General features: G+C 45.3%; 1 protein-coding gene across 1 annotated transcript; it reads right to left on the bottom strand.

Annotated features, from left to right (window-relative positions):
* LOC146179630 (prolyl 4-hydroxylase subunit alpha-1-like) lies at positions 1–24,708 on the bottom strand. The gene is made up of 15 exons (XM_084580228.1): positions 24,704–24,708; positions 22,465–22,659; positions 21,662–21,816; positions 19,524–19,718; positions 18,491–18,651; positions 18,222–18,255; positions 17,430–17,575; positions 16,620–16,793; positions 14,933–14,997; positions 13,973–14,084; positions 13,006–13,086; positions 12,161–12,214; positions 10,483–10,551; positions 4,273–4,369; positions 1–454 (listed from the first exon to the last, which is right to left on the bottom strand). The coding sequence occupies exons 1-15, from the start codon at positions 24,706–24,708 to the stop codon at positions 366–368; spliced, it is 1,632 nt and encodes a 543-aa protein (XP_084436354.1). The 3' UTR covers positions 1–365.
* Positions 24,709–25,041: the final 333 nt, after the last annotated feature.

The raw sequence follows: 25,041 nt of genomic DNA, 5'->3' as shown, positions 1-25,041 counted from the left end.
TTAGGTGTTTATTCTCCTTCAAGATACAACTGCGTAAAATTTCTGAAATTTTCAAAGTTGTCTTCCATTCAAGGTTTCTGTTTTATTTGCCAATAGTAGTAATACAGCTTGTGTTGAGATTATGGATCAACTCTAAATGTTTGAAACAAGTTTGTGTTATTTAACCTAATCTGTTCGGTTCTGTTTCTTTTTTGTGGTACTCAAATGGGAGGCAATATAACGATCGACTCTTTATTTTTGTAATTAACGACCTACTAGAACAAAACAGACTTAAATAGAACAAGGAGAACAATGTAGATTCATTGGCATGACTTGGGGCGAAAGGGCAGAGCAGCACCGCGATCACAACGATGCCGGGACCAGAGTCAGACGAGTGGCGCCAGGGGTTCGCTGCGCTTTCGAGCGCAGGGCAACCGGAAGACGTTGCTGTTGGCGCGGAACCATTTGTTTGCGACTGAAAAACAAGTATTTTATCCGTCAGTTAAAGCAGTAATGGCAAATAAAGAGGTATTGGCAATGAAATCATATCTGGTCACATACCTTGTCAATCAACCTGTCATATAACCGGCCAATCCGTCAATCAATCAATCAATCAATCAATCAATCAATCAATCAATCAATCAATCAATCAATCAATCAATCAATCAATCAATCAATCAATCAACCAATCAATCAATCAATCAATCAATCAATCAATCAACCAATCAACCAATCAATCAATCAACCAACCAATCAATCAATCAACCAATCAATCGAATACCGATACTACAATACTGTCGTGCGAACTTTAGTGCCCTGTGGCGTTGATAGTAGAAATTAAGAAGAAGAAATGGACATGGGCAGGACATGTAGTGCGAAGAGAGGATAACCGATGGTCGCTTAGAGCATCAAACTGGATTCCAACGGAAGAAAAGCGTAGCAGGGGACGGCAGAAAGTTAGGTGGGCGGATGAGATTAAGAAGTTCGCAGGGGTCAAGTGGATGCAGCTAGCACAGAACCGGGTTAAGTGAAGAAATATGGGAGAGGCCTTCTCTCGGCAGTGATGCTGATGCTGATGATGATGATGGTGTTGATAACTACAAAGATGCGGATATAGTGACTACCGGAAGTCGTTGGTCATTAACGGTAGGTATATAATTAAAGCCATAGGTTCTATTTTGTGGTGCGGAGCACAACTCGAGTGATGCAAGCCAGAACAGATAATAATAAGCCGATTAGATATTCCTGCAGCCTTTCGCAGGGCTTCACGCACCACAAAACGGCCTCTACAGTGACGTAGGCGTATACTTCCTGTATTTTTCCCCACAGAATTCGTGCGCAGGTGGCGTCCTCAGTGTTGCATAACCGTACTTCGACGCCTTCGACTTAGAAAAAATTGCAACAGGTCGGGCATCTGGAGTAATCATGAGCACTAAATTTTCGTCAGGGACTATTGTCATGGTAAAAAAAAAAAAAAATATTCGGCTATTAATTAAGGTAAGCACTTGTAAGCACAAAAACCAAATCTGGACGACGAATCAATCAATGCCCTAACCAAATATTTAAATCAGGTGTGGGAGAGTGGTCAAGTACCCCAAGAGTGGAAGAAGGCTAAGATCACCCTTATCCACAAGCAGGGAAAACCACCGGGCTTGGAGAATCTCCGCCCAATATCACTAACATCCTGCGTAGGCAAACTACTTGAGAAAGTCATTCAGAGGAGGCTAACCAAATACACCGAAGAGAATGATGCGTGGCCGGCTGAATTGGTCGGATTCAGGCCCGGCCTCTGTACGCAAGATACCATGCTCAGACTACATAACGATGTAGTCAGAGACTTCAGGAAAAAAATACGAAAGCTATTCTAGGCTTAGATCTTAAGAAAGCTTTTGACAACGTCAGCCACGACACCATTCTCGACGGGCTCGCTGAGCTAAGAGTAGGCGAAAGAACCTACAACTACATTAGATCATTCCTGCGAGACAGGACGGCGACCATCAGCTTTCAGGGCTTAAATTCGGAGGAGTTCCCGCTGGGTAACAGAGGCACTCCTCAGGGGGCTGTGCTCTCACCTTTCTTTTTTAACATCGTAATGAGGAAGCTCCCCCGTAAGCTTGGCCATCTCGATGACCTAAAACTAAGCATCTACGCGGACGATGTGACCGTCTGGATGTGGGAAGGGAACGACTCGTACATCACATCCAGGCTCCAAGAGGCAGCAGATATAATCAGCAAACACGCAGAGGACGTAGGTCTATGCTGTTCGCCAGAAACATCGGAGCTCCTTGTAATTACCAGTAGTAGTGGGAAGATAACTCCAGATATCAAAATTAAAGTCAACGGTAACGAAGTCCCGAAAGTAGATGAAATTAGAATATTAGGTACGATTATCAACCGCAGGGGTAGTAACAAAAGCCTGATTAAGAAATTAAAAGATCAGGCGGAGCTCGTAGTCAGAGTATTTAAGAAGACGTCCAACAGAAGGAGTGGTCTCACGGAGGCTAGTAGACTCAGACTCGTACAAGCTTTTGTCACGAGCAGAATGTGCTACGCGACTCCATTCCTAAATATCAAAAAGACCGAATAACGCGAATTAAACACCATAATTAAGAGATGCACGAAGTGCGCTCTAGGACTTCCCACAGCTACTTCTAGCGACATTCTAGAGAAAATGGGGTTGCATAATGAGTGGAAAGATCTAGCTGCGGCGGTCAGGCTGTCCCAGAAAGAGCGACTCGCAGGAACGGCGGCGGGTAGGCAAATCCTCGACTGGGTAAACCTACTAGCGCCCGGGGAAGGCGAAAGTGTCAGAGAAAGCATAGATCGAGAAATCAGAAAGCATCTATACGTCTCGCCCATACTGAAGAACATGCACCCCGTACACGACGAGGGGAGGAGGAAAAGCAGAGCTAAGCACCTCGCCAACAAATTAGACAAACTCCCGCCGGGATTGGTCGCCTACACCGATGCAGCGATCGAGAAAGAAGGCGACGTAACCTCGGTCGCCCTATTATACACCGGGATCGCCATAGGAATTGAAAGAAACCGAGATGTACCGCCGGTAGAGGCGAAGGAGATTGCAATAGCCATTGCCATTGCACGACCAGACGTGAAACACGTCATCAGCGATAGCAAAGCGGCGGTTAGGAATTTTAGCAAGGGTAGAGTCAGCAATCGTGCTGCAAAAATTCTGAACGAGTCGTCTCTCGCCGAAAGCGTGACCATAATTTGGACCCCAGCACACGCCGGTCTCGCCGGCAACGAGGCTGCCCACATGCTCGCCCGCTCCTCGCTACCTCAGGGTGCTGCGGACGCCTCCACAACATCTAAAACCAAATGTATTGGTACGTTTACGGATGTAACCGACAACCTGAAGAAAAACCGGAGGATATATCCGCCACCGGTTAGATCCCTGAGTAAAAAGGAATCGTACGACTGGAGAAGACTCCAAGCTCGAAATTTCTTTTCGCTCCTGTGGAGGAGGTGGACGGGTGCCAGAGGGCGGAAGAGGAACGGTGCAGAAACCGAAATTTGTCAATTTTGCGGCCACGTGGCAATATTAGATCACATAATATGGAGATGCGTTCGTGCCCCAGGGCGCAACGCGATTAAAACTAGCGATGAATGGGAGACCACGCTAAGAAGCTCCGACGAAAAAACGCAGCGATTCGCCGTCCGCCTGGCGGCCGAGGCTGAAGACCTCTTCTCCTAGACGGGGCCGGGTGTCCTCTGGCCGCAGTGCGACAGACTGCCTCCCCGGACGCCTGCGTGCGGACCCGTAGGTGGCTGCCGCGCCATATTCGGCGGAAATAAATGTTCTTCCTCCTCCTCCTTACCATTCGTGGCGCGAAAACGGGAAAATAGAGAAAGAAAAATAAAGGGGGCGGGGTCCAACATTGTGTAGCTATGTAAAATTCCTCGCACGGGGAGGAAGAGGGAAGAGGGCGTCCATACCAAGCATAGGGTTTAGCGAACGTTAGGTTTAGCCAATGGAGCAGATGGGTTCGCTTTGCTCAATTATTCGTACCATTAGAGCCTGGAAAGATTTCACAGTAAATGAATATTCTCACTAGCATTCGAAACACTTGAAAGTTTTTGTTGCGTCTTAGGTTTTCAGTTATAAGAAGGCAAACTACTACGAAAGTCCAGGTTTACTCAGGTGATCCTACGCTGCAAATATCGCCGTAGCATTATTCTTCTGCTTCAGAGTTCGTGCAACTCTGGCTCTTACGTTGACCGCGGAAGCCTTTTGGTGCGTTTGATGTAGCAATTTGAAAACAGGGGTGAACTCACTCCATTTAGACCCGTACAGGACGGGACAGCCTCCGTGCTTGGTCAGCTGCTCCCCCTCGCCATCGGAATTCAGGTTCCACCAGAAAGCAGCGTTTCCCTGGGTACAAAATGCAGGGTGGTTCAAGAGCTAGCTTGGCGCGTGATATTTCTTAGAGCAGATATGTGAAGCTCAGGCACAAAGTCCAGTAGATTTTGCCCTCTCAATGACGTAGCATGCGGTCACCTTGCTGAATAAAAAAATATAACCTGGAAGATAGACACAGCAGCGTCTTTAGGCGTACTTCAAATTTTCTCAAAGGTTACACGAATAGCGAACATCAAGGTATAAAAGAGCACCATAAAAAATGATCGGGGTTATGCACTGAGTGAAAGCTCAGTTAAGCATGGTTTGATTTGGTTTGTAGGATTTAACGTCCAAAAGCGACTTGTGCTACGAGAGACGCCGTAGTGGAGGACTCCGGAAATTTTGACTGCCTGGGGTTTTTTTAACGGGCAGTGACATCGCACAGCACACGGACGCCGCTCCGTTCCGCCTCTATCGAAATGCAGCCGCTAGTGGTCGGGTTGAAGCCGGGTATTCCGGAACGGTATCCATTAAGCGTGGTTTAGCATGATTCGGTTAGGTTGCACATGGTGTGACGGTTTGCTCAAAACCTCGCGTGAAGAGTAGGCGCGATAGTACCACCCCGTTTTCATCCCCAGCTGGGTGGCGCAGTGGTTACGGCTCTCAACTACTGTTCCCAAGCATGCGGGATCGAATCCCGGCCGCGTATTTGGGTTTGCTCGGTACGGTGGCTCCGCAAGGGACAAAATGACAGAAGAGACGAAGAAAGCGGGCTGTTCCGACTAGCATCTACCGCCCCCAGGAGCCGAGCAGCCTAGCGATTAGCGGCGCATGCTTTTTCAATGGGCGTCATGTCATGTTGGACGCGACACTAGCTTGAGAAAGCCTATACTACTACTACTACTGTTACTACTACTACTACACTACTACTACTACTACTACTACTACTACTACTACTACTACTACTACTACTACTACTACTACTACTACTACTACTACTATTATTATTATTATTATTATTATTATTATTATTATTATTATTATTAGTAGTAGTAGTAGTAGTATAGAGGGAGACTCGTTTCACTAAGTTGTCACTTGTCTGTAGGTATACGGCCAAATTAACTGGCTAAATATTGTCTTCCCAGTTTTAATTATTAATGATAATAATATTAATTGGTTTGCAGGAAGGGAAAGGCGCAGTATCTGTCACACTTGTGCCTGTGGACACCAAGGAATGAAGGTGTCCACAGACGCAAGTGTGACAGATACTGCGCCTTTTTCTTCCTGTGAACCAATCATAATTATTATTAATAATTAAAACTGTGAAGATAATATTTAGCCATGTAATTCGGCCGTTAACTAGACAATTCAGTGCCAACTTCGTGAAACGAGTCTTCCTCTATACTACTACTACTAATGATAATAATAATAATAATATTAATAATAACTATTAGCAGAGAATAATTACTGTGTATTATTATTATTATTATTATTATTATTATTATTATTATTATTATTATTATTATTATTATTATTATCATTTAGTAGTAGTAGTAGTAGTAATAGTATTAGTAGTAGTAGTAGCAGTAGTAGTAGTAGTAGTAGTAGTAGTAGTAGTAGTAGTAGTAGTAGTAGTAGTAGTAGTAGTAGTAGTAGTACTATAGGCTCTCTCAAGCTAGTGCCGCGTCCAACGCGACGCCCACTGAAAAAGCATGCGCCGCTAATCGCTAGGCTGCTCGGCTCCTGGGGGCGGTAGATGTTAGTCGGAACAGCCCGTTTTCTTCGTCTCTTCTCTTGCTTTGTCCCTTGCAGAGCCACCGTACCGAGCAAACCCAAATACGCATCCCGGCCTCAGCTGCCGCTTATCGATGGAGGCGCAAAGCAAGGCGCCCGTGTGTCGTTGTTGTTGTGGATGTAGGAAGTAGGAAAAGAAAATGCACGAGCCTGCTACTGGCTCTGTAACTGAGCCACCTCCGCTGCCTCTGATTTATTTATAGGAAGGGAAAGGCGCGGTAACTGTCTCACTTGTTTTCTGCGGACACCGCAACCGCGTCATAAGGGAAGGGAGGAAGATGGGAGTGAAAGTGGAAAGAGAGAAAGAGGAGCCGTAGTGGAGGGCTACGGAGGAATTTCGACCACCTGGGGACCTTTAACGTGCACTGACATCGCACAGCACACGACGCCTCTTCGTTTCGCCTCCATCGAAACGCAGCCGCCGAAGTCGGGTTCGAACCCGGGTACTCCGGCACAGTAGTCGGGCGTCTTACCACTGCACCACCCCGGCGGGGCCGCACGCTGCCTCGTGCGGCCCGCGTGCGGAAAGAAGAGAGAAAGTAGAGAATAAAGAAAACGACGAGGGAGAGAAACACGCGCACCGCAGCAGCCGTCGTCCACCACCTAAGCGGTGCGGTCCCGTTACCACCCCACCCTTACCGACCCCTCCTGCACCCTTTGCAACCACCCCACTGCCACCCTCGCCCACATTCTATTCCAATGCCCGGCGGATCCTCCCCCGCGGGGTCTGGAGCGCTTCACCACCTGGGAGGAATGGGAGACCCTGCTACGCTCTAAGGACCCGGTCCGGCAAAAGACCGCCACATACCGAGCTGCCGACGTCATGAACCGTAGGAACATGAACGTTTTAGTGGGGCCGTGCGGGGCCCCAGGGGCCTGCGCTCCCCGAACTCCTCTGTTAAAATAAATGTTTTTACTACTACTACTACTGGCGGGTGCAATGACGGCCTACAACAGATAAAGCCCCGCCAGGGTGGTGCAGTGGTAAGACGCCCGACAACTAGCTGTGCCGGAGTTCCCGGGTTCGAACCCGACCGCGGCGGCTGCGTTTCGATGGAGGCGAAACGAAGAGGCGTCCGTGTGCTATGCGATATCAGCGCACGTTAAAGATCCCCAGGTGGTCGAAATTACTCCGTAGCCCTCCACTACGTCTGCTCTTTCTCTCTTTCCACTTTCACTCCCACCTTCCTCTCTTCCCTTACGGCACGGTTGAGGTGTCCACAGAAAACAAATGAGACGCTTACCGCGCCTTTCCCTTCCTGTAAGTCAATCATCTACAACGGATAAAAATTCGGTGGGTCGCTAGCCGCCGCCACAAGCGGCGTTGACCTACCGTCCCAGCCCCATAGGGCCAGGAACAGCAACCCTTCACCACCTCCTGCCTCGCCCGTGTGCTGTGCGATGTCGGTGAACGATAAAGAACCACAGATGGTCGAGTCCGGAATCCTCCACTACGGCGTCTCTCATAGCCTTAGTTGCTTTGGGACGTTACACCCTATAATAATAATTGGTTTACAGGAAGGGAGAGGCGCAGTATTTGTCACACTTGCTCTGTGGACACCTGAACCGCGCCGTAAGGGAAGGGATGAATGTGGGAATGAAAGTGGAAAGAGAGAAATGGGAGCCGTAGTGGAGGGCTACGGAGTACTTTCGACCACCTGGGGATCTTTAACGTGCGCTGACATCGCACAGCACATGGACGCCACTTCGTTTCGCCTCCATCGAAACGCAGCCGCCGTGGTCGGGTTCGAGCCCGGGAACTCCGGACAGTAATCGGACGTCTTACCACTGCACCACTCCGGCGGGGCATTAAACTCTATAAACCAACCAATTAATCAAGGCGTGTTGACATAGCATAGGTCACTGGCTTCTTGTGTTTCGCCCCCACCGGAACGCTGCCGACGCGGGCGGATTTGACTCCTCAACTTCCGTCTCAGAAAGGGAACGTTCAAAGCAATGAACGACTCAGCAAGAATAACCGAAAGGCACTAGCGTAAATTAGACGGTATAAAAAACAAACAAACATTACTTTAATAAAGTTGAGCGCATATAGTTGGAAGGACCTAATTAGTATTATTTATCAATCTTTATTCGAGGAGAAGCCGCATTTTAAGCAGAAATTCAACACTTGCTAAGCCCTTTATCTTGTGCTGTAGAAGGCGGCAAGATGATCATTCTTCGGACGCTCTGACTGAGCAGCAGTACGACAATGTGCTTGGCAAACTCAAGCGTGGTGGTGGAATAAAAATAATAAAAAAAAATTCTAGGTGCACTTTGGACTATTAAAGTGCGATTAGAGGTGCCACTACGGCACCGCTTTGTACGACAACGTGATTGGCAAACTCAAGCGTGGTGGTTTAAAGTGCGATGAGAGGTGCCAGTACGGCACCGCTTCCTCTCTGTTTTCACTGCCACCTTCCTCCTTTTCTTTAAAGCTCCGTTAAGGTGTCCGCGGAGAACTGTGGCAGATACTGCACCTTTTCTTAGCTGTCAACCAATTTGAAACGTCGCTGATGCCTGCTGTACTGCGTCTATTTCCATATGCTCTGTGTTACGGCGTTCGAGGAAGCGCACGGATGCCTGTATCGAACGCCCGGCGGGGTCAGCTTCGTATATGCGTAAATCGCAGGGTGACGTCATCACTAGTTGTGATGTCATGACCGGATGCGACGCCATTGTCACTTCCGGTTATTAGCCATGGCCGGATGTGACATCATGACTACAAATCCGGTCATGAGGTCATGGCCGATGTCGTCACCACGTGATGACATTATAGTCAGTCATCTGTCATTACTCATGAGTATTTAGTCATGACTAATGTCTAATTAGAAGTAGTTAATGACTAGTTAATCATTAGTTAGTACTGGTTAGTAACTAGTTAGCCATTAGTACTGCTTAGTGCCACTGAGGAAGAGCGGTGCTGAGCTGGGGGGCTGAGATGAGGACGAAGCTGGTTACGAGGCCGACGGCGACGCCCATGGTGACGAGGACGCGAAACGCAGAAATGGACGCCAAAGAGCTGCGCTCTAAAATCGTAGATTGAAAATGCGGTGTCACAGGAGCTATCATCGCTACTATCAAGGCGAAGCTTGATTCAAACCGTCAAACCATGCTTAACGCAGCTTTCACTCGTATCACTAGGTTCATGCATGAACCCCATAATTTCTTTCCCTGTTTTCTCGGAACCTGTAGATATGCTTATGTAATATTGTTTTCTTTTGTCAACGAAGGAAAGACGGAGTAACTCTTGCACCAAGGACGCTCCAACCGAACCTTGAGGGATGCCGTGCAGGAAGGAATGGAAGAAGAAAAGCAGAGGAAGCACTGCTAGCACAAGGACGTATTTGCTGTGCATTTCCATAAAGAACTATACTTGGTGTAAGTTAAATGAGTGGACCGACACTGGGTCAGTGTCTTACAGTCAGGTTCTTAAGGGCAATAAAAATTAGAGCACTGCATTGGAGTAACGCGAAAGCACGGATGCTGCTGTTGGTTGCTTCTGCTTGCTTATAGTTGCTTAATTCGCTTCTTGTTTACCTATTTTAGTCTTTGGTACTTTCAAATTGCGCGCCAATCCCTTCCTATACCCCTTTTTCGCCTCTTCCGGTTGCCTGACGTCACATTCACCCACGGCACTCCTTTCGCTCTTTCCGCGCTCACTCCCACCGTTATCCCTTCCCTTGCCCCGCCGGGGTGGCATAGTGGTAAGACGCCCGACTACTGACCGGACTTGCCGGGCTCGAACCCGACCTTGTCGGCTGCGTTTCGATGGAGGCGAAACGAAGTGGCGTCCGTGTGCTGTGCGATGTCAGCGCACGTCCCCAGGTGGTCGAAATTACTACGCAGCCCTCCACTACGGCTCCTCTTTCTCTCTTTCCACTTTAACTCCCACCTTCCTCTCTTCCCTCACGGCGCGGTTCAGGTGTCCACAGAAAACGAGTGAGACAGTTACAGCGCCTTTCCCTTCCAGTGAACCAATAATTATCATTAATTATTATCCCTTCCCTTACGGCGCGGTTCAGGTGTCCACAGAACAAATGTGACCGATACTGAGCCTTTACTTTCCTGTGAACTAGATATTCTTATTAATTGCATAATTAATTTATTGCCCTAATTATTTTTCGGACACAACATTACGTTACTCTCTATCGATTGACATCACATAAGATCTACAACTTCTCAGTTACAACTGCTGCGGATACGATTCTGCGGACACGTTCTGCGGACAGAAATCTGTGAACATTGCGAAGTAATGCTTTCGCATTAATAAAAATGCATTAACAAAACGTATTAACAAAGAGGATTAATAAAGTGCAGTGGGACGCCGCGCCATAGTGACTGAAATTTCTCACCTTTTTTGGTGTTAGTCGCACGCCCAGATGTGGGAACACCGTGGCCCCACCTTCTTCGACGTCGCTCAGCTGGAAATAGGAGACGCAGTGTATGAGCATATGCGCTACGTAATGTACGGAGTTGACGTCAGAAGACTGCAGATTATTATTATTATTATTATTATTATTATTATTATTATTATTATTATTATTATTATTATTATTATTATTATTATTATTATTATTATTATTATTATTATTATTATTGTTTCTTCGGTGACCAGAATGTTCCCGCTCTGGCTCTCAACCTTCTCGCCTACTACTCGGGAGAAGAGAATGAAAAGCTCCTCAGTGTAGTAATTGCTGGCGCTTCAGGTGGAAAGTTTTGCCCGAATTCCCGAAAATTGACTTTTTTTTTTATGCCAACGCATGCACATGAGCTGCTGTCGATTGTAAAATAGGTCACAGCGCTTAGAACTATTGCAGTGTGCAAAAAAAAAAAAGAAAAAGCAGAGCGTTTTAGTATTGCCAGTGTGGAAGCTCGGGCTTATTGTTGGTAGGTAATTTGACACAGCGCTAAGTATAGATACGGACGGAAAGGTCATCTTTCCTTTCCATCCATATGTATAGCAAGATAAAATTTAAAACGGAAATGTCAGTTCCTAACTGTAGGCGATGGTACGTGCCTTGTGCCTCAGTCACTTCGCTGAACAGTAAACATATTTAGGTTTTGATATTTGATTGCACCAAACAAGCCAGATACATTGAAATTCTTGAGCGTAAAATTGGGTCGGATGTTTAACTTTTTATTTTAGTAATCAGAATAGTTGGCTGAGTGGGAGCCGTGTGGTGGCCAGATTGCGGCCAGATTTAAGAGGGAAAAGAAAAAGGGCAAGTGCTGGCCGGTTTGGGCCGTTCGTGCGCAGCGTGGATGGCAGCTTACGGTATACCAACATGCGGTGACGCTCTGCTGAAACTCTCCCTCTTACAGCAAAGTGAGCTCATAAGTTAGAAGTGCGCGGGCAGGGTTCCAGCGTTCCATAGACAAACTTGAGGGTCATGAAAAATTTTGGAAGGGCGTGAGTAAACAAGTAAAACCTCGGATAAGATAAGAATGAGCGCACTTTTGACCTTTCAGGCGCATCAGATCAAGTTTATAATGTCTTTATAGCCGTACACGTAGAGCTATACTTCCAGGATAAGATAATGAGTATGTAATCCGAAAGCGACGTTGTGGGTATTCTCAGCACTTTCTTCAGCTCCAGCTTTATCAATCTTCGCGCAGGTGGGCCGCTACCAGTAGTAACAGTGGTGTGGTGGCTAGCTCCAACAACGAAAGGTGATAAGGATCAATATCGAACAAAAAATCGACATGATTTCGGTCGAACACTTCCGTGTTTAGTGGGGGACAACAGTTTGACGTAAAAACTCGAGTTGGAGTCATCAGTAAGTTTGCTCTTCATGCAAAAAATATGCTGCTGGGAGCCCGTTGTCTGTTCTGCTCTTGGGTTTCCGGAACATCAATAGATGGGTAGTGGCGTTTGCACTTCTAAAACGGAGAGGAGGACAAGGAGTCTTAACGTGCATATCATACAGGCTAATAGAGATGCATCTTCCGCGCAATGACCTTCTCTGAGTGTGTTCCGCATTCCATTATTTTGCGTGTCAAAGAAATAGATATGTGTGTACTGATACTCACATAGAACATCAACGTGGCTATTCGGTCCCCAGAAACTCTCTCAAAGTCGTCCATCTGAAGGGCAAGAGTTTTGATGATGAGTCTGATGAGTTTTTATGAGTTTTGTATGATGAGTTTTGTAGTATGCAGCTCTGGTATTCTTCGTCTTAATTTATTATTGTGTTTATTTACCACAATGACAATCTCACAGGAGTTTATTGCAATAATATACGCAATGAGCAATAATGGTAAGAGCGAAATTTTAACACACTGGAACATTAGCAAGAATACAATTTCAGCAGTGCGAGCAATGACGGCAAGATGGAGCAGAAAAGCATCGAAACAACTGAGGCATAGGTGGCAGAGATTGAGAAAATAGAAACAAAAGAGAGACAAAACTAAGGGCTTTTTCCCGAAAATGTCAGTTAAAGCACTCAGCATAATCGGCCGCTGCTATACTCCCAACTGTAACCACGCGACCGGCAAGGCAGCTGGCGCTCTTTTGAAATACCACAGTGGTCTAGCAAAGGCGCCACCGTGCGCTCTAAAGTTTCGAATTTTTACTGCAGGTGTTACGAAGCCTATTCCACAAAAGTGAAGAGCACCGCTCGAGCCGGTCAGGAGTTTCCTGTCAGGATATGCGTCACCTTAGATGACATTCTTCGGACGTGCCTTACCGCAAGAGAAAGCCCATTGAGAGCAGATATTTTGGAACGCAGCCACCACTCGCAGACAAGCAAATTACTATCAATCATACCGATGTGGGTGAGAACTCTCACAATTTTACGGTCAGTATTTGGCGGGTCGTATTTCCTTCGAACTCCAAAGCCAATCGAAAGAACTGGAGCCGTTTTCAAGATGCTCACCTTTCTGTTAGGGTCCTTGTAGATATCGGCCAGGAAGTCATGATGTGCCACGTACTGACCACCGACGCCGTAGTTAGCGAGCTGTACCAGGGCAGACACGAAAGGGAAAATAGAAAAGTAAAAAGACAGGCGGATTTTTAGCTCGGCCAAACCTAGTATAACGTGCGAGACAACATGTGTGCTGTCGCTTATTTAGAAGTCGCGGTCACTGTCTCCTCGTCCGCTGTTTTTTTACGCGGCTTGGCGCGCCGTGCTCAGCCTCTGACAACTTCGGCGAAGGAACAGGCTCGCTATCCATTTCAGAGACCAAATTCAACCATGTTATACCAGCGTCGCTGCGGACGTCACGCACACGTGTAACGTAGGCTGACACAAAGAAAATTAAATTCGAAACAGGTGAAGTTACAGAAACCGGTGGCCAATCAGTACACGGCGATTTCACCTTCCAACTACCACCTGCCAGGAGCGAGATAGATATAAAGCACCGCTGTAACCAAACCATACTACGTGCTGGTTTCAGAGTTGTACGGGTTTTCAAGTTAAGCAGTCATAGCATGCTGATATTTATAATGGATAAACACTGTGTCTTGCTTTAGATTTCACGATTTAATGGTTGGCAATCCTTCACATAACATGAACCAGAATTTTCACCTACTCTCGTTACACCACCATAATCCTAGCAAGCTATCTCAAAATTATCAAGGTTTTATAACATTCGCAAGTTACTGCGCCTACTTTAGGTCGGAACCTGTCATATTTTCAAGTGAGATGTGTTTTTATGGTATCAAACGGAGGCAGTGAGTCCAAATGCTTTGTGGGTTGAGAGCTTCAGCCAGGGAAAATATTTGCAGAAGGCAGCGAAGAGAAATTGAGAGAGACAAAGTTTTTGCAAGCAAAACGAAAGGCGGTTGAGGGAGGCAAAGCTATTTTACCGTTAACGAGGGAAAATGAAGAGAAATATTCTCGCCTGATAGTGTTCCGCTTCGCCTTTGCCATACTGCGTGCCAAGGCCCAGCAGTGACTCGAGGAAGCGGTTCAGCCTCGAAGCCACTGGCGCATCTTCATCTCCAAGCCAGGCGCTGAGAAGCAGAGGCAGTTTAAGCAAATCTCTCCAGCTCTGACATGTGAGCAAAGCCTGTCTCTGTGCGAAACATCAATGCAACATTTAGCCGCCGATTTCATGATCCTTAAATTGAACACGCGGAATTGTTGAAATTAAGCTTGCATTGACTATTGGCAGCCATTGGAAGGGTGTTGCCTTTTCGAACGCGTTTAAAATACCCCCATCGTTCCTATATTATCCGGGTAAATACGAAAATGAAAACAAAACGCATAATATCGAAGAACCAGACATGAACTGCACGCCCCAACGAACACTTTTAACATGTGTTAAAAACAGTAAGTTATAAATTTCTCGTAGTACGTATTTAAAAAAAAATTATTGCACAGTTTTCCTTGCTAGATTGCTTGTGATTCTGCGAATGCGCAGGAGCATGGTAGGCACGGTTTGATTTTCCACATTTACAACAAGAAAAGTGCGCTTATAGTTTGACCTAATTCTATCGTCTTTTGTTCTTGTTCAGAAAGAGGAAACTGAAATTGATGTTGCCTGGATGTAGCTCGTCACTGTTGACTTGGTAAAACTGAAAACGAGAACTCGAAAATGTGTATAGACAGTGTTTTAATACACTTTTTACAAAAGACAAAAAATGTAGCCGTTAAATGCATTCCGGCATTAAAATAATTATAAACATTTTGGATAGTTGCCATTGTGATTCATTCATCTGTAAACAAGTGCTTTCATATTAAATTATGATTGTAGCACGGGTTTCTCTGTGTGTAGACAGAAGGTGAACTCCGCATTGCTAATGCCCACTAGTAGCCTATTTCATATCTATAACTGTGCGCATCAAAGGCGGCACCTTACTTGGAACTGGTGCGAATCAGAGACGTCTCCATTCCATGCTCCCCGTAATGGGTGGACCGCGAAAGCTGCACAGAAAATCACGAAAAAGTATATTGGTCAACCAAAGAAAACGCTTCAATGATGCACGGGAAAAGCGCCTAAAATGCATTTAAAGATAGCTGAAAATATACAAAATAATTACAACAAGCATGTTTTACGAACATCGTGTTATATTTTGGGAGTATTGTTCCCATCAGCATGTACCAACTGGCTTAAATCTCCGTGTTACTCAAGTACACTTTACAAAGTCCATCGTGCAGACATCGTGATCGCGACGTGAAACAGGCAGCACGAAGACGGAAAATGAAAGTTTACCGCCTTGTTAACTGGCTCTAACCAGGCCACTATAACCTCCTGGTGAAAATATAAGAGAAGAAGAAGAATCGAGAATAAAGATGAAAAAACAAAAACAAAAAACAAAGGCAAAACTTTGAACACAGCACTGAGTGAACAAGGAAAACGCGGAGGGAAATGAGAGGGCACACGCCGCAGCCCGAGTATTCCTCTCCCACGATCCTTTATCCCTATCCTCACGAGGCCATTCCCAGAAGCTCACTACATACCGCGAGATACTGCAACACGTCCGATTAGCGAGACAAAAATTCCTTGGACCCACTAAATTTAGGACATGCTAAATCAAAGGAATGCCACCTGAGGCGTTTACAAACCCGGTCTTACAGCAGTTCAGCTATACAGCAATTTGTTAGCTGAGCTTTCTTTTAAGCTTAATCGAAGTTTTGTGGCCAAAATGCAGGTATTTACCACTTGGTGCGCGCTTGCGATACCCCGTAAAGAAAACCCAACGTGGGCCGATTCGGAGGCAGCCCTGTCCAGTTCCCACCTCTCGGCACAGGCGTCCTTGATGGAGATAGCTAAGGCAGCGCCTTGTGCCAAAGGAGTCCCGGACTGAGAACCCGACCAGCCCTTTCATAACTCCCGAGCTCATTTTCTTTAAACACTTTCTACTACTGACACTCACGCCGTAACAAACTTCACCGTAAATTGCCACATAACTGTGTCCCCTCTCATTGTGATATGTGAAGTAGAGGATTTAGCAATCATCTGACTTCTCGAAGCGTACCTCAACCATGTCTAAAGGGAAGGACTGCAGAAGAGAATGTGAAAAGAAGAGGAAGCGGTGCCATAGTGGAGGGCTCCGGAATAATTTCGAATTCCTACCGCTTGAGGACCTGCAAAGTGCACCGACATCGAACAGCACACGGACAGCTTTTGCGTTTCGGTCATCTCGAAACGCAGCCGCCGTGGCTATGTTCGATCCCGGACACTCCGGCTAAATATAGCCTAGCCCTTTAACTACCGAGTCTCCTCTGCGGGAACACATTCGGTAGGCCTAACTTAGTTTCGTGACTTAAGCAGCATCACTAGGCAGTTTTTTTGCTGCACATTTAGAAAAGGTGGGGCCTCTAAGTGAATTCTCATTTGACGGGCAGTTTCGAAGGGTGAATGTTTTTTCTCTTAGCTCGGTGTACTAAATGTGCGTGCCATGATTCAGCGAATGTGTATGGAAAAAGAGAGTACACGATCGAGCTGGGGAGTATAGCTCCGGCCAACGTTCTTAGATAGAGAGTATTTAAGAGCATTGACTCCGGCAGCATTCAGCAATTTGTCACATTCGGACGTCGCTCACCCGTGGCGTGGCAAACGCGAGCAGGTCATTGATGTCGCGGTCTCCTATGATGTCGTGGAAGATGATGATGTAAGGCCTCAGATTGGCCTCCTCGATCTTCACTGGCTGCAGTCGGAAGAAGCCGCTGCGGCCGTGGAAGTACCGGCACCGGAGCTGGCTGTCCATCTTGGGCGTCTGCGGGTAACCAGTGGCAACGGCTAAGCACGAGTTGCACGGGAAGACAGCGGTGAAAATAGATGACTACAATGACGGTATGGCTGTATCTATCAGTCAAGAGAAAATGAGTTTAATAAGACTCATAAATTCTTACTTTAGCCACTTTCCCCTAGCTGGAGGAGTATGCTAAATCCAGCAGTTTGAAAAAACTGAGAGAATATCACCTCTTACAATTTTCTGCAAACCTTAAGATATTTCCTTTTCGCGAACTTTTAAGATTAAACTTATGTACAAAAGGGGAAAAATGCTAAAATCAAATAAATCAGTGGCTGATATAGTATTTGCATACTTGCTATGTATATACCACATTCCCCTTTTTAGTCCCGCAAAATTTATTACTGCTTTATGTTAACTTCCTTCGAACGTCAATTCTGAGTGGAAAGTGTCCATTCGAAACAAGTTTTACATGACATAACCAAAAGATAAAGTCTGCTTTACCTATCCGCTAGTCGGCAATGATCAATAGCAACAAGCTACCGTATGGTTTGCGGTTGATTGTAGCCTTCAATTTGATATCTCTCTTAATTTATTTTACGCGTTCATCGATTGGTTGGCTGCACATTGACTTAACTAATCATCGGAAATTTGTCTCACCCTCAGCTGCTCGCCCCGACACAGTCTCTTGTAGTTCTGCGTTTCCTGCGCAAAAGTCAGCTTCTCGTCGAACAGCTTGGTCCGGAACTGCAGCGGCTTCTTGTTCCTCTCACTCACGGGCACTCCGTACGTCTGCCAGTGCTGGCCTTGGAGGATAAAAGACCCCGTGACGCATCCTTAACTCGCCTAACCTATTTTCTACGTTGTGCCATTGACTACAACAGTTTACGGAACGCTTGTATGCCGCAAAATGTTTTTGGCGGGGTCATGTTATTGGGCCGCCTGAAACATGCCAAGGTATGACGTAATGTAGTAAATGTCCAACACCTGATAACAATAACATGTGGCTGGGTTTTCGAGAACACGCGTTCCGCAAAATTGTGCGCACAGTAGCGCATTCGGATGCAGAAATGGTGCAGCCCACTAACGACAGGAGAACAGGAAACCGAAACTTGCCCGATAGCTGTATGCCACCACACGCGCGCCGAGAAAACAGCACACACGCACAAAAAAAGTTTTGCCGGCTCAGGAGTTTTATTACATGCAGCCATGGTAATTCGCTCGTAAAAATCGTGCTCGGGGACGTAAATGTTCCGACTTCATTTTTCTCCGTTGTAGTGATGACTGCGCGTAGCCAAGGGATTTAAAAACTGACAAGAAGAGGATTAAAACTAAAACATACTATAGTTATTACAAACTGGTAGTCAAACGAGCATTTATGACAATGCAAATCAAAGAAACAAGTCAATCAAAAACATAAAAAGCGCGTAAACCAAACGAAAAGTAGCTCACCAGCCTTTCCCAGCGAGTCCAGTACGTCGTCGTGCTGTCGTGATCCAGAAAGAGACACAGTGAGGAAACACGTTCAGAAGCCGCTCCAGGCATTGCAGCCCGCATTAGGACATCGCAATGCCGCCCGGTAAGCAACACAACTACACATCGCAACACTGCTACACAACTTGCTGACAAATCAGAATGTCTGCAGTCAAAACTTTGACAGCGTTATCAGGAAATCATTCAGAGATGATGGGATCAGTGACGCCTAAGCATGACGTGCTCACCTTTTTGATGAGAGCGTCGAGGTAAGGTGAGAGCTCTTCTTTGGGTATCGACGGTGGCTTCTCGTGGCTAGTCTTGTCTACGGCTCGCTCCACCCAGTCCACTGCTCGGTCAAAGAAGCCGTTGTGCACTGCCACTTGACCCATGAAATAACAGTCCCGAGCTGCGTGGGAAAGAGCGAAGCATCTCCCCATTTGGCTTCTGCATTGGGTCTATTGCCGCCTGGTTTTGAGGCAGAGAAAATGTTGGTGCTATGAACGCGTTCGAAAACCACACACGCTTCATGTTACTCCGGAACGTCACTAAAGCATCATGCGGTATACAGAGGCCTCAGATGCTGACTTTTGCACTGGAAGTTATACTGGAATTGCATGAGGACAATATTTGACAATTTGCACAAGGCACGGCGACGACGGGTGGTGACATAGCGTCAATGATATGTCCATGTGTACAAAATTAAACTTGGTTGTATGCCGCGAATCATTTGGTCACATGTACAAAGTTAAGCTGGACTTTAAGAATTTTCGAATAGCGTAACGGAAGGGAAAGGAGAGGAAGGAGCGGTTGAATTCCTTGCGTATTGATAAGAAGTGAATGAGAAGAGAGACAGAGAGGGAGGGAGGGAGAGAGAGAGAGAGACAGAGAGAGAGAGAGAGAGAGAGAGAGAGAACATACTATGCTGGACAGGCACGTCTTGTCTGCTATAAAAAACACAGATAAAATAGTTTCTTTCAGCTTGTAATATTAATTAGCCTACTGTCTGAATCAAGAGCAGTATTTAGCTCCATTTGTGTGAAGACTATAGTGCCCAAAGATTACAAACTAATGTAGTCGGCATGTTAGCACATACCTGTTCTTCTCTCCTCAGTGTGTCCAATTTCAGCAACGCATCGACCAAGATTATCAAGAAAAGCTTCTTACTAAAGATTTTAGTGCAAATATGAGATACAGGGGAAATATGAACTGCGTTCTAAAGCTTAATGATGGTGTCAACGGACGTATATTGATGCGTTGCCATCTCCTCTGCAGCCTCACCAGTGAGAGGAACACGGCCGGGCACCGTGCTGTTTCGCGGCCCTCGCGTGGTGGTCAGGTGACCAGCTACCAGGTCGTTCATGTCGAGCAGGTAGGTGTCCTGCAGCCGCACCAGCGACGCGGCGATGCCGTTGAAGTCCTCGTCCCATGGCAGGAGCCGGTTGAGGCGCATCGCAGTCAGGTTCTGCATAGGATCTGCGCCGAGACAAAATGGCAGCTGAAGGACTACAGTCTTTTTCTTATGTAGCCAGGCTGCATAGCTCTCTTCTCATTCGTGTGGGGGATGCTTTACGGCTTTTGTAAAAATCAGCAGGTCTTGAAAGGCGAGGGCAAGCGGTACCGTTATCATACGAAGTTACAGTTTTATGTAGTTTCACAACACGTCTAAGAAGCAAACCACGCAGTCGTGGTTAATTTTGGTAAGGGAAGCACCTTCGGCTGGTTGAGGCGACAGCTCACAGATTTCAAAGAAAACTGCATGAAAACACGAAGGAAGTAATTCGGATGTTAATTGTGAATTACCTCCTCCATACCGCGTATGATCCTTATACAATGCCTAAGTATTCTTGGCGTTGAAGATGCTCCGGGTAAGGTTACCTCCGCATTGTAACTAAGTAGTGCTGATGAATTAATAATTTTTTCTCGAATTTTGTGGTGCACTGATTACCTTTTTTGCAGAAAATATATAATGCTCGCATTATTAAAATTGCTTTATTTTCTGTAACCTAGTAACATATGGCTTTTATTATAAAAAACAAGTTGAAATCGCTAGTGCAATTTAAAGAACTGGAACATGAGGCAATTGCTGGTGCTAGCACTATCATTTCCTTCGTTATATAATGAACATTAACTGTGCTAAGTATCCAGATATGTGGGAATATGCGGGCATGCAAGCTCGAGCAGCCTGTATTTATTATAGCCCCGTGTTTCGCGGTTCGCTTCTCGCCACGATGTTATAAATGAACATCACCAGTAATCTTGGGACTTGCACTCTACGAGCGTGAAGAGAAATGAAGCGATGCTTCGCGCAACACCGAAATGGTACGTAAAGTCTTCATGCATTCCCAAGTGGAAGAAAAACTACAGAACATTTTCTGTTGTTACGACAAAATTTCTATGCGGTTTTTACAGGAAACCTGTTGTGACAGCAGATCGTTTTGTAGTAACATCAGAAATTTCTGTTGTTACAACAGAAAGTGCTACAGAACTACAGACAACAAAAATATACTACAGAAGAACTACAGAACTACAGAAAAAGCTGTCATTTACGACAGAACTACAGAATATTTTGTCGTATTTTTGACACGATTCTGTAGTTGTGGTTTTTTTCGACTGGGTTAGAACAGCTTCCTTCCTTCCTGCTTTTACACCAAGCGTGTCTTCAGGTTCCTTTACATGTGTGCACAAGGAAACACTGTAAAAATAGCAGCCAAATATTCGGGAGATGTCTGCTGGTCAAAATCGACTACGTATGAATTGAAAGAATGAATTGCAATCGAAGAGCAAGCGAGCCTTTCCGCATTTGTGTTATGCTAAAGAAATTTGGGAAATTAAATGTTTTAATATTATCAATAAAATTTTGTAATTGCTCGGTCACTTTTTGGGTAATATAATTGTCTACTGAAAAGTGTTGCATTTCAGGCGATGAAATTGTAGCGGAAATCGGCTATTTATTTTCTTTTGACGTTTCCAAGACGGGTTCTGGGCCGCGGTGCAAATTATTTTTTTTTCTAATGGTAGACTAAAAGGAAAGCGGTGGTGCTTACGTCGTTATTCATTGCTAACGGAAAGTAAAAAAAAAAAAAAAAATCTACCGTTCTTGACTAAATAGTTATAAAGGAATTTTCAAGTGTTTTTTTCTTTAACCTGAATTTGGCGTGCATGACGCAGTACTCATTTTGAAGTAACGTATTCCATATAAGGATAATAAAACCGCAGCAGGCACAGGACAGAGGGTGAGACAAAAAAATATATATATCCCATATGGTCACCACTCGTGGTCGGTGGGCACTGTCTAGGCGATGAGCACATTTTTCTTAATTTTATTTCATGCAGGGCCGACATTAAGAGCGGCTCAGAGTTTAGGTAGCGCGGAATGGATATGTTTTAAGCATTCTAAGTCGCACAGGATTGCTTACCACTCATGTGCAACTGACGTATCTGCGCCTCGATGAATCCCAGGTCGACGATCATCCTCTTGGTGAAATGGAAGGCGTGGACGGGGTGCTTCAGGTAGTCGGCCACCTCCGACTGAGTTTGCAGGTCATGGTATGGCTGCCTCGTTTCCACAAAGCTGCATGCGCCCGGTGTGATAGTCGTTAAGTTTTCATAGATATGATGAAAGTGCTAATTATACTTTGCTCTCTATATAGAAGCTCTCAGACTTTTATATCCCTTTCCACGTTACATTTCAGCCCTTACATTTGCTATATTATATTCCTTACATTTGTTCTTTGCACCGTGGTCGTTTTTCTCTTCTTTTTTTTGTTTGTTTCTGCTGGGGTCAACGGGACATGACTATAGTCATGTTTTACTGACAAGGAGCACTGAACTTTCGTTGTATTACAGTTTCACTGAACCTTTATTCTCCCCATTTTTCTATCAACTCTGTCTTCCTTGTCATTTAAACACAGAGAGAGAAAAAAATAGAAGGAGAACACGCTAATCAGATGAATGTTGCGGCTGGCTACCTTGTATAATGGGCAAGGAAAAAAAAAGAATATACGTGAAGAGGAAACGGGATTGAGGTAAGCACCAAGAGCTTGAGGAGGGCACAAAGCCCCCCAGAAGCGGAACGGCGCCTAGCATCGCTTCAGGGCTGACGGTGTGTAGGGGAGCCAACGGTGCATCTTTACTTCTCTGTCATATTTTTCTGTTTCCCTTGTCTCTTCGTAATAGATTGCTGACCCTCTGCACGCCGATCCTTTCAAATGTGGCTCACCTGATGATGTTCGACTGCAGCGCCTTGAGGCGTTCCGCGTAGTCGAGAAGCATGAGTCTGACCTCTTGCTCATGCTGCACTAAGCTCAGCAGGTTAGACACAGAGGAGTAGAAGTCCCGCTGCAGCTGTGCGTTGCCGTATGGAGGCAGCATAAACAGCGACGCCACGGTGACCAGCGCAGACGTGACACAATTTCTGCATGCCAGAAAAAGAGAGAAAGAGAAAAAAAAGCGTTTAAATCTGCTGCATAAACCGCGGTTGAGGGTGTAATTTTTTTTTTTTTTTTGTCTACGTTTTGCCGAGTTCAACAGCCACTGCGGCTTCCCCGTTTCGATGGAGGCGAAACGCGAAAATCGCCAGTGTGCTGTGCGGCGTTAATGCTTGTTAAAGATATCCACTTGGTCGAAATTTATCCGGAGCCTTCCTTTCCTCCTGTGTCGCTTCTTTCATTACCTCCTAGATGCGAGATAGTTGCGGCGACTTAGCTCCTGCCGTACCCCTACAAAAATGACTTTTGAGCTGGTTTGACACCTTGCTGAGCTCGAGTTGAATCGACAGAAAGCCGCCATGAACTCGAAGATGTTGAGTACACTCAACAATTGCTAACCAAAATTTCGGTTGCTTTTCCCCAGCATAGCTTGTGTTTGGTGATTTTGGTTGATTATCCGTTTTGGTTCTAAGGTAAGCAAATGTACACTCATAAGTGCATTAGTCGAAATATGAAAATGGGCTTCTTTGGCAAATATTTGAAATAACGCGCAGTATGCCGCATACACGTACGAAAATATCAGGGATAAAATCTAACATGAAACGTACGTTACGTGAAGAAGGTACAGTTGCAAGTGTTGGGCTCCATTTTCTGAAGAAGTTCCGAGAAGGGAAGGCGCCACTTTCCGAAAAACACAAAACAGCTTTAACTAATCGCTTTATTTTTATTGTCGACAAAGAAATGAAAGGGGGCAGTTAACAGAACTTCGCATGGGAATCTGATTAGTTGTACTGCAAGGAACATAACTAACTAATCACCAGAATATTTTATATGCCTTTGCTGATCTGCAGTTCACAACCTGCACTCATCGGGAAGCCCTTGTGGGGGGTTATATAGAGACTTGAGGAACAGGCCTGCAGCTTGTATTGCATTGTGTAATATAGTGTTATCAGTAAATTTTGATGTATTTCCTTGGCATGAGGTATGCTATGAGCAGTGTCTCCTGTTCTTAAACGTATACGTTTTTCTAAACACAGGTATTCTCAGTTTTGGAGTATAATAAACTTCTCTTAGTGTGTTATACCATACTTCTCCATGATTTATAAGCTGTCAATATTAGTACGTAACACTTTGCAGTTTAGGAGCTTGTAATGCGTTTGTGTGCGCAGAACATTTATGGTCTAAAACATCCTGCGTCTTGATATTGCAGCTAACGCTGAATTATGTGCTGCATCAGTTTTGAACGCCCATGAAAATTGCTTCGGCGCACGGGCATTCATTGAATACGTTGATATGTCTTTTGGCCATAGAAGATATTCCTGTGTTGAATCAGCCCAATAATTTCAATATGGGCTGAACACGAAAATAACTACAAGTAATCTTGAGAAGGCTCAACTTTAGGATAGTGGCCACTTTTCCTTTGCAATTAATCTCTGCCTCAATAATCTTCCCACACCCGTCCTGCCTGATCCCAACACAAATTCAAGATGGCATGCTGAGTCTGCTCAGCAGAACAACACTACCTAAGGATTACTAAATTTTGATGATCATTATTGATCATTATGATGCTCATTATGATTATTAAATTTTGAGGATCAGTAAATTTTGATGTATTTCCTTGGCATGAGGTATGCTATGAGCAGTGTCTCCTGTTCTTAAACGTATACGTTTTCAGTTAATTTAAAATATATAATAAAACTTTTTCTAAACACAGGTATTCTCAGTTTTGGAGTATAATAAACTTCTCTTAGTGTGTTATACCATACTGCTCCATGATTTGTAAACTGTCAATATTAGTACGTAACACATTGCAGTTTATGAGCTTGTAATGCGTTTGTGTGCGCAGAACATTTATGGTCTAAAACATCCTGCGTCTTGATATTGCAGCTAACGCTGAATTATGTGCTGCATCAGTTTTGAACGCCCCATCGGGGACCGATTCAGGTTTTATGATGGTTGCCCCAGCCCCACTTGCCTACATCGGACCTACTGGGGCCCCAAATTTTGTCCTACCTGGGATAGTTTTCTTACCTCATTGCTACACACTCTATGCGCAGTTGGTCGTTATGCTGCCTAAATGTTTTAGGATTTGTAGCATGCAATGATGTAAGCACGTTCTAAACACGAGTACTAGAGATTCATAAGAAAGATCGGAAAAATACGAGCTTGTTGCAAGGAGAACAATGGATCTGGTGACATCAGTGCCAAGAAAGATTGTCAGGAACTCTCAAAATTAGACTTTCAGATGAAGAAAAAAAAAAGCATGTTCAGGAGTACACAAAATTTGTTTTTGTGAGCGGGTCGTGGGGCCAGGCGAATACAAACTGGGAGACAAATAGTGATCGTAAACTGAGTAATTAACGTCGTTT

The sequence above is a fragment of the Amblyomma maculatum genome, chromosome 9 (genome assembly GCF_055883805.1).
Source record: "Amblyomma maculatum isolate TAMU_Amacu chromosome 9, ASM5588380v1, whole genome shotgun sequence".
NCBI lineage: Eukaryota > Metazoa > Arthropoda > Arachnida > Ixodida > Ixodidae > Amblyomma > Amblyomma maculatum.
Note: the sequence above shows the minus strand (reverse complement) of the source record. Positions and strands in the feature narration are given on the sequence as shown.

Bases quoted from the DNA above. Each gene is read 5' to 3' on its own strand.
- LOC146179630 (XM_084580228.1), bottom strand. The intron at 18,652-19,523 runs GTGAGGCTGCAG...TTTCCCACGCAG, and splicing joins CGGCCGTGTTCCTCTCACTG to CTCGGGACTGTTATTTCATG. The intron at 455-4,272 runs GTGAGTTCACCC...CTTGTTTTTCAG, and splicing joins CCTGTACGGGTCTAAATGGA to TCGCAAACAAATGGTTCCGC.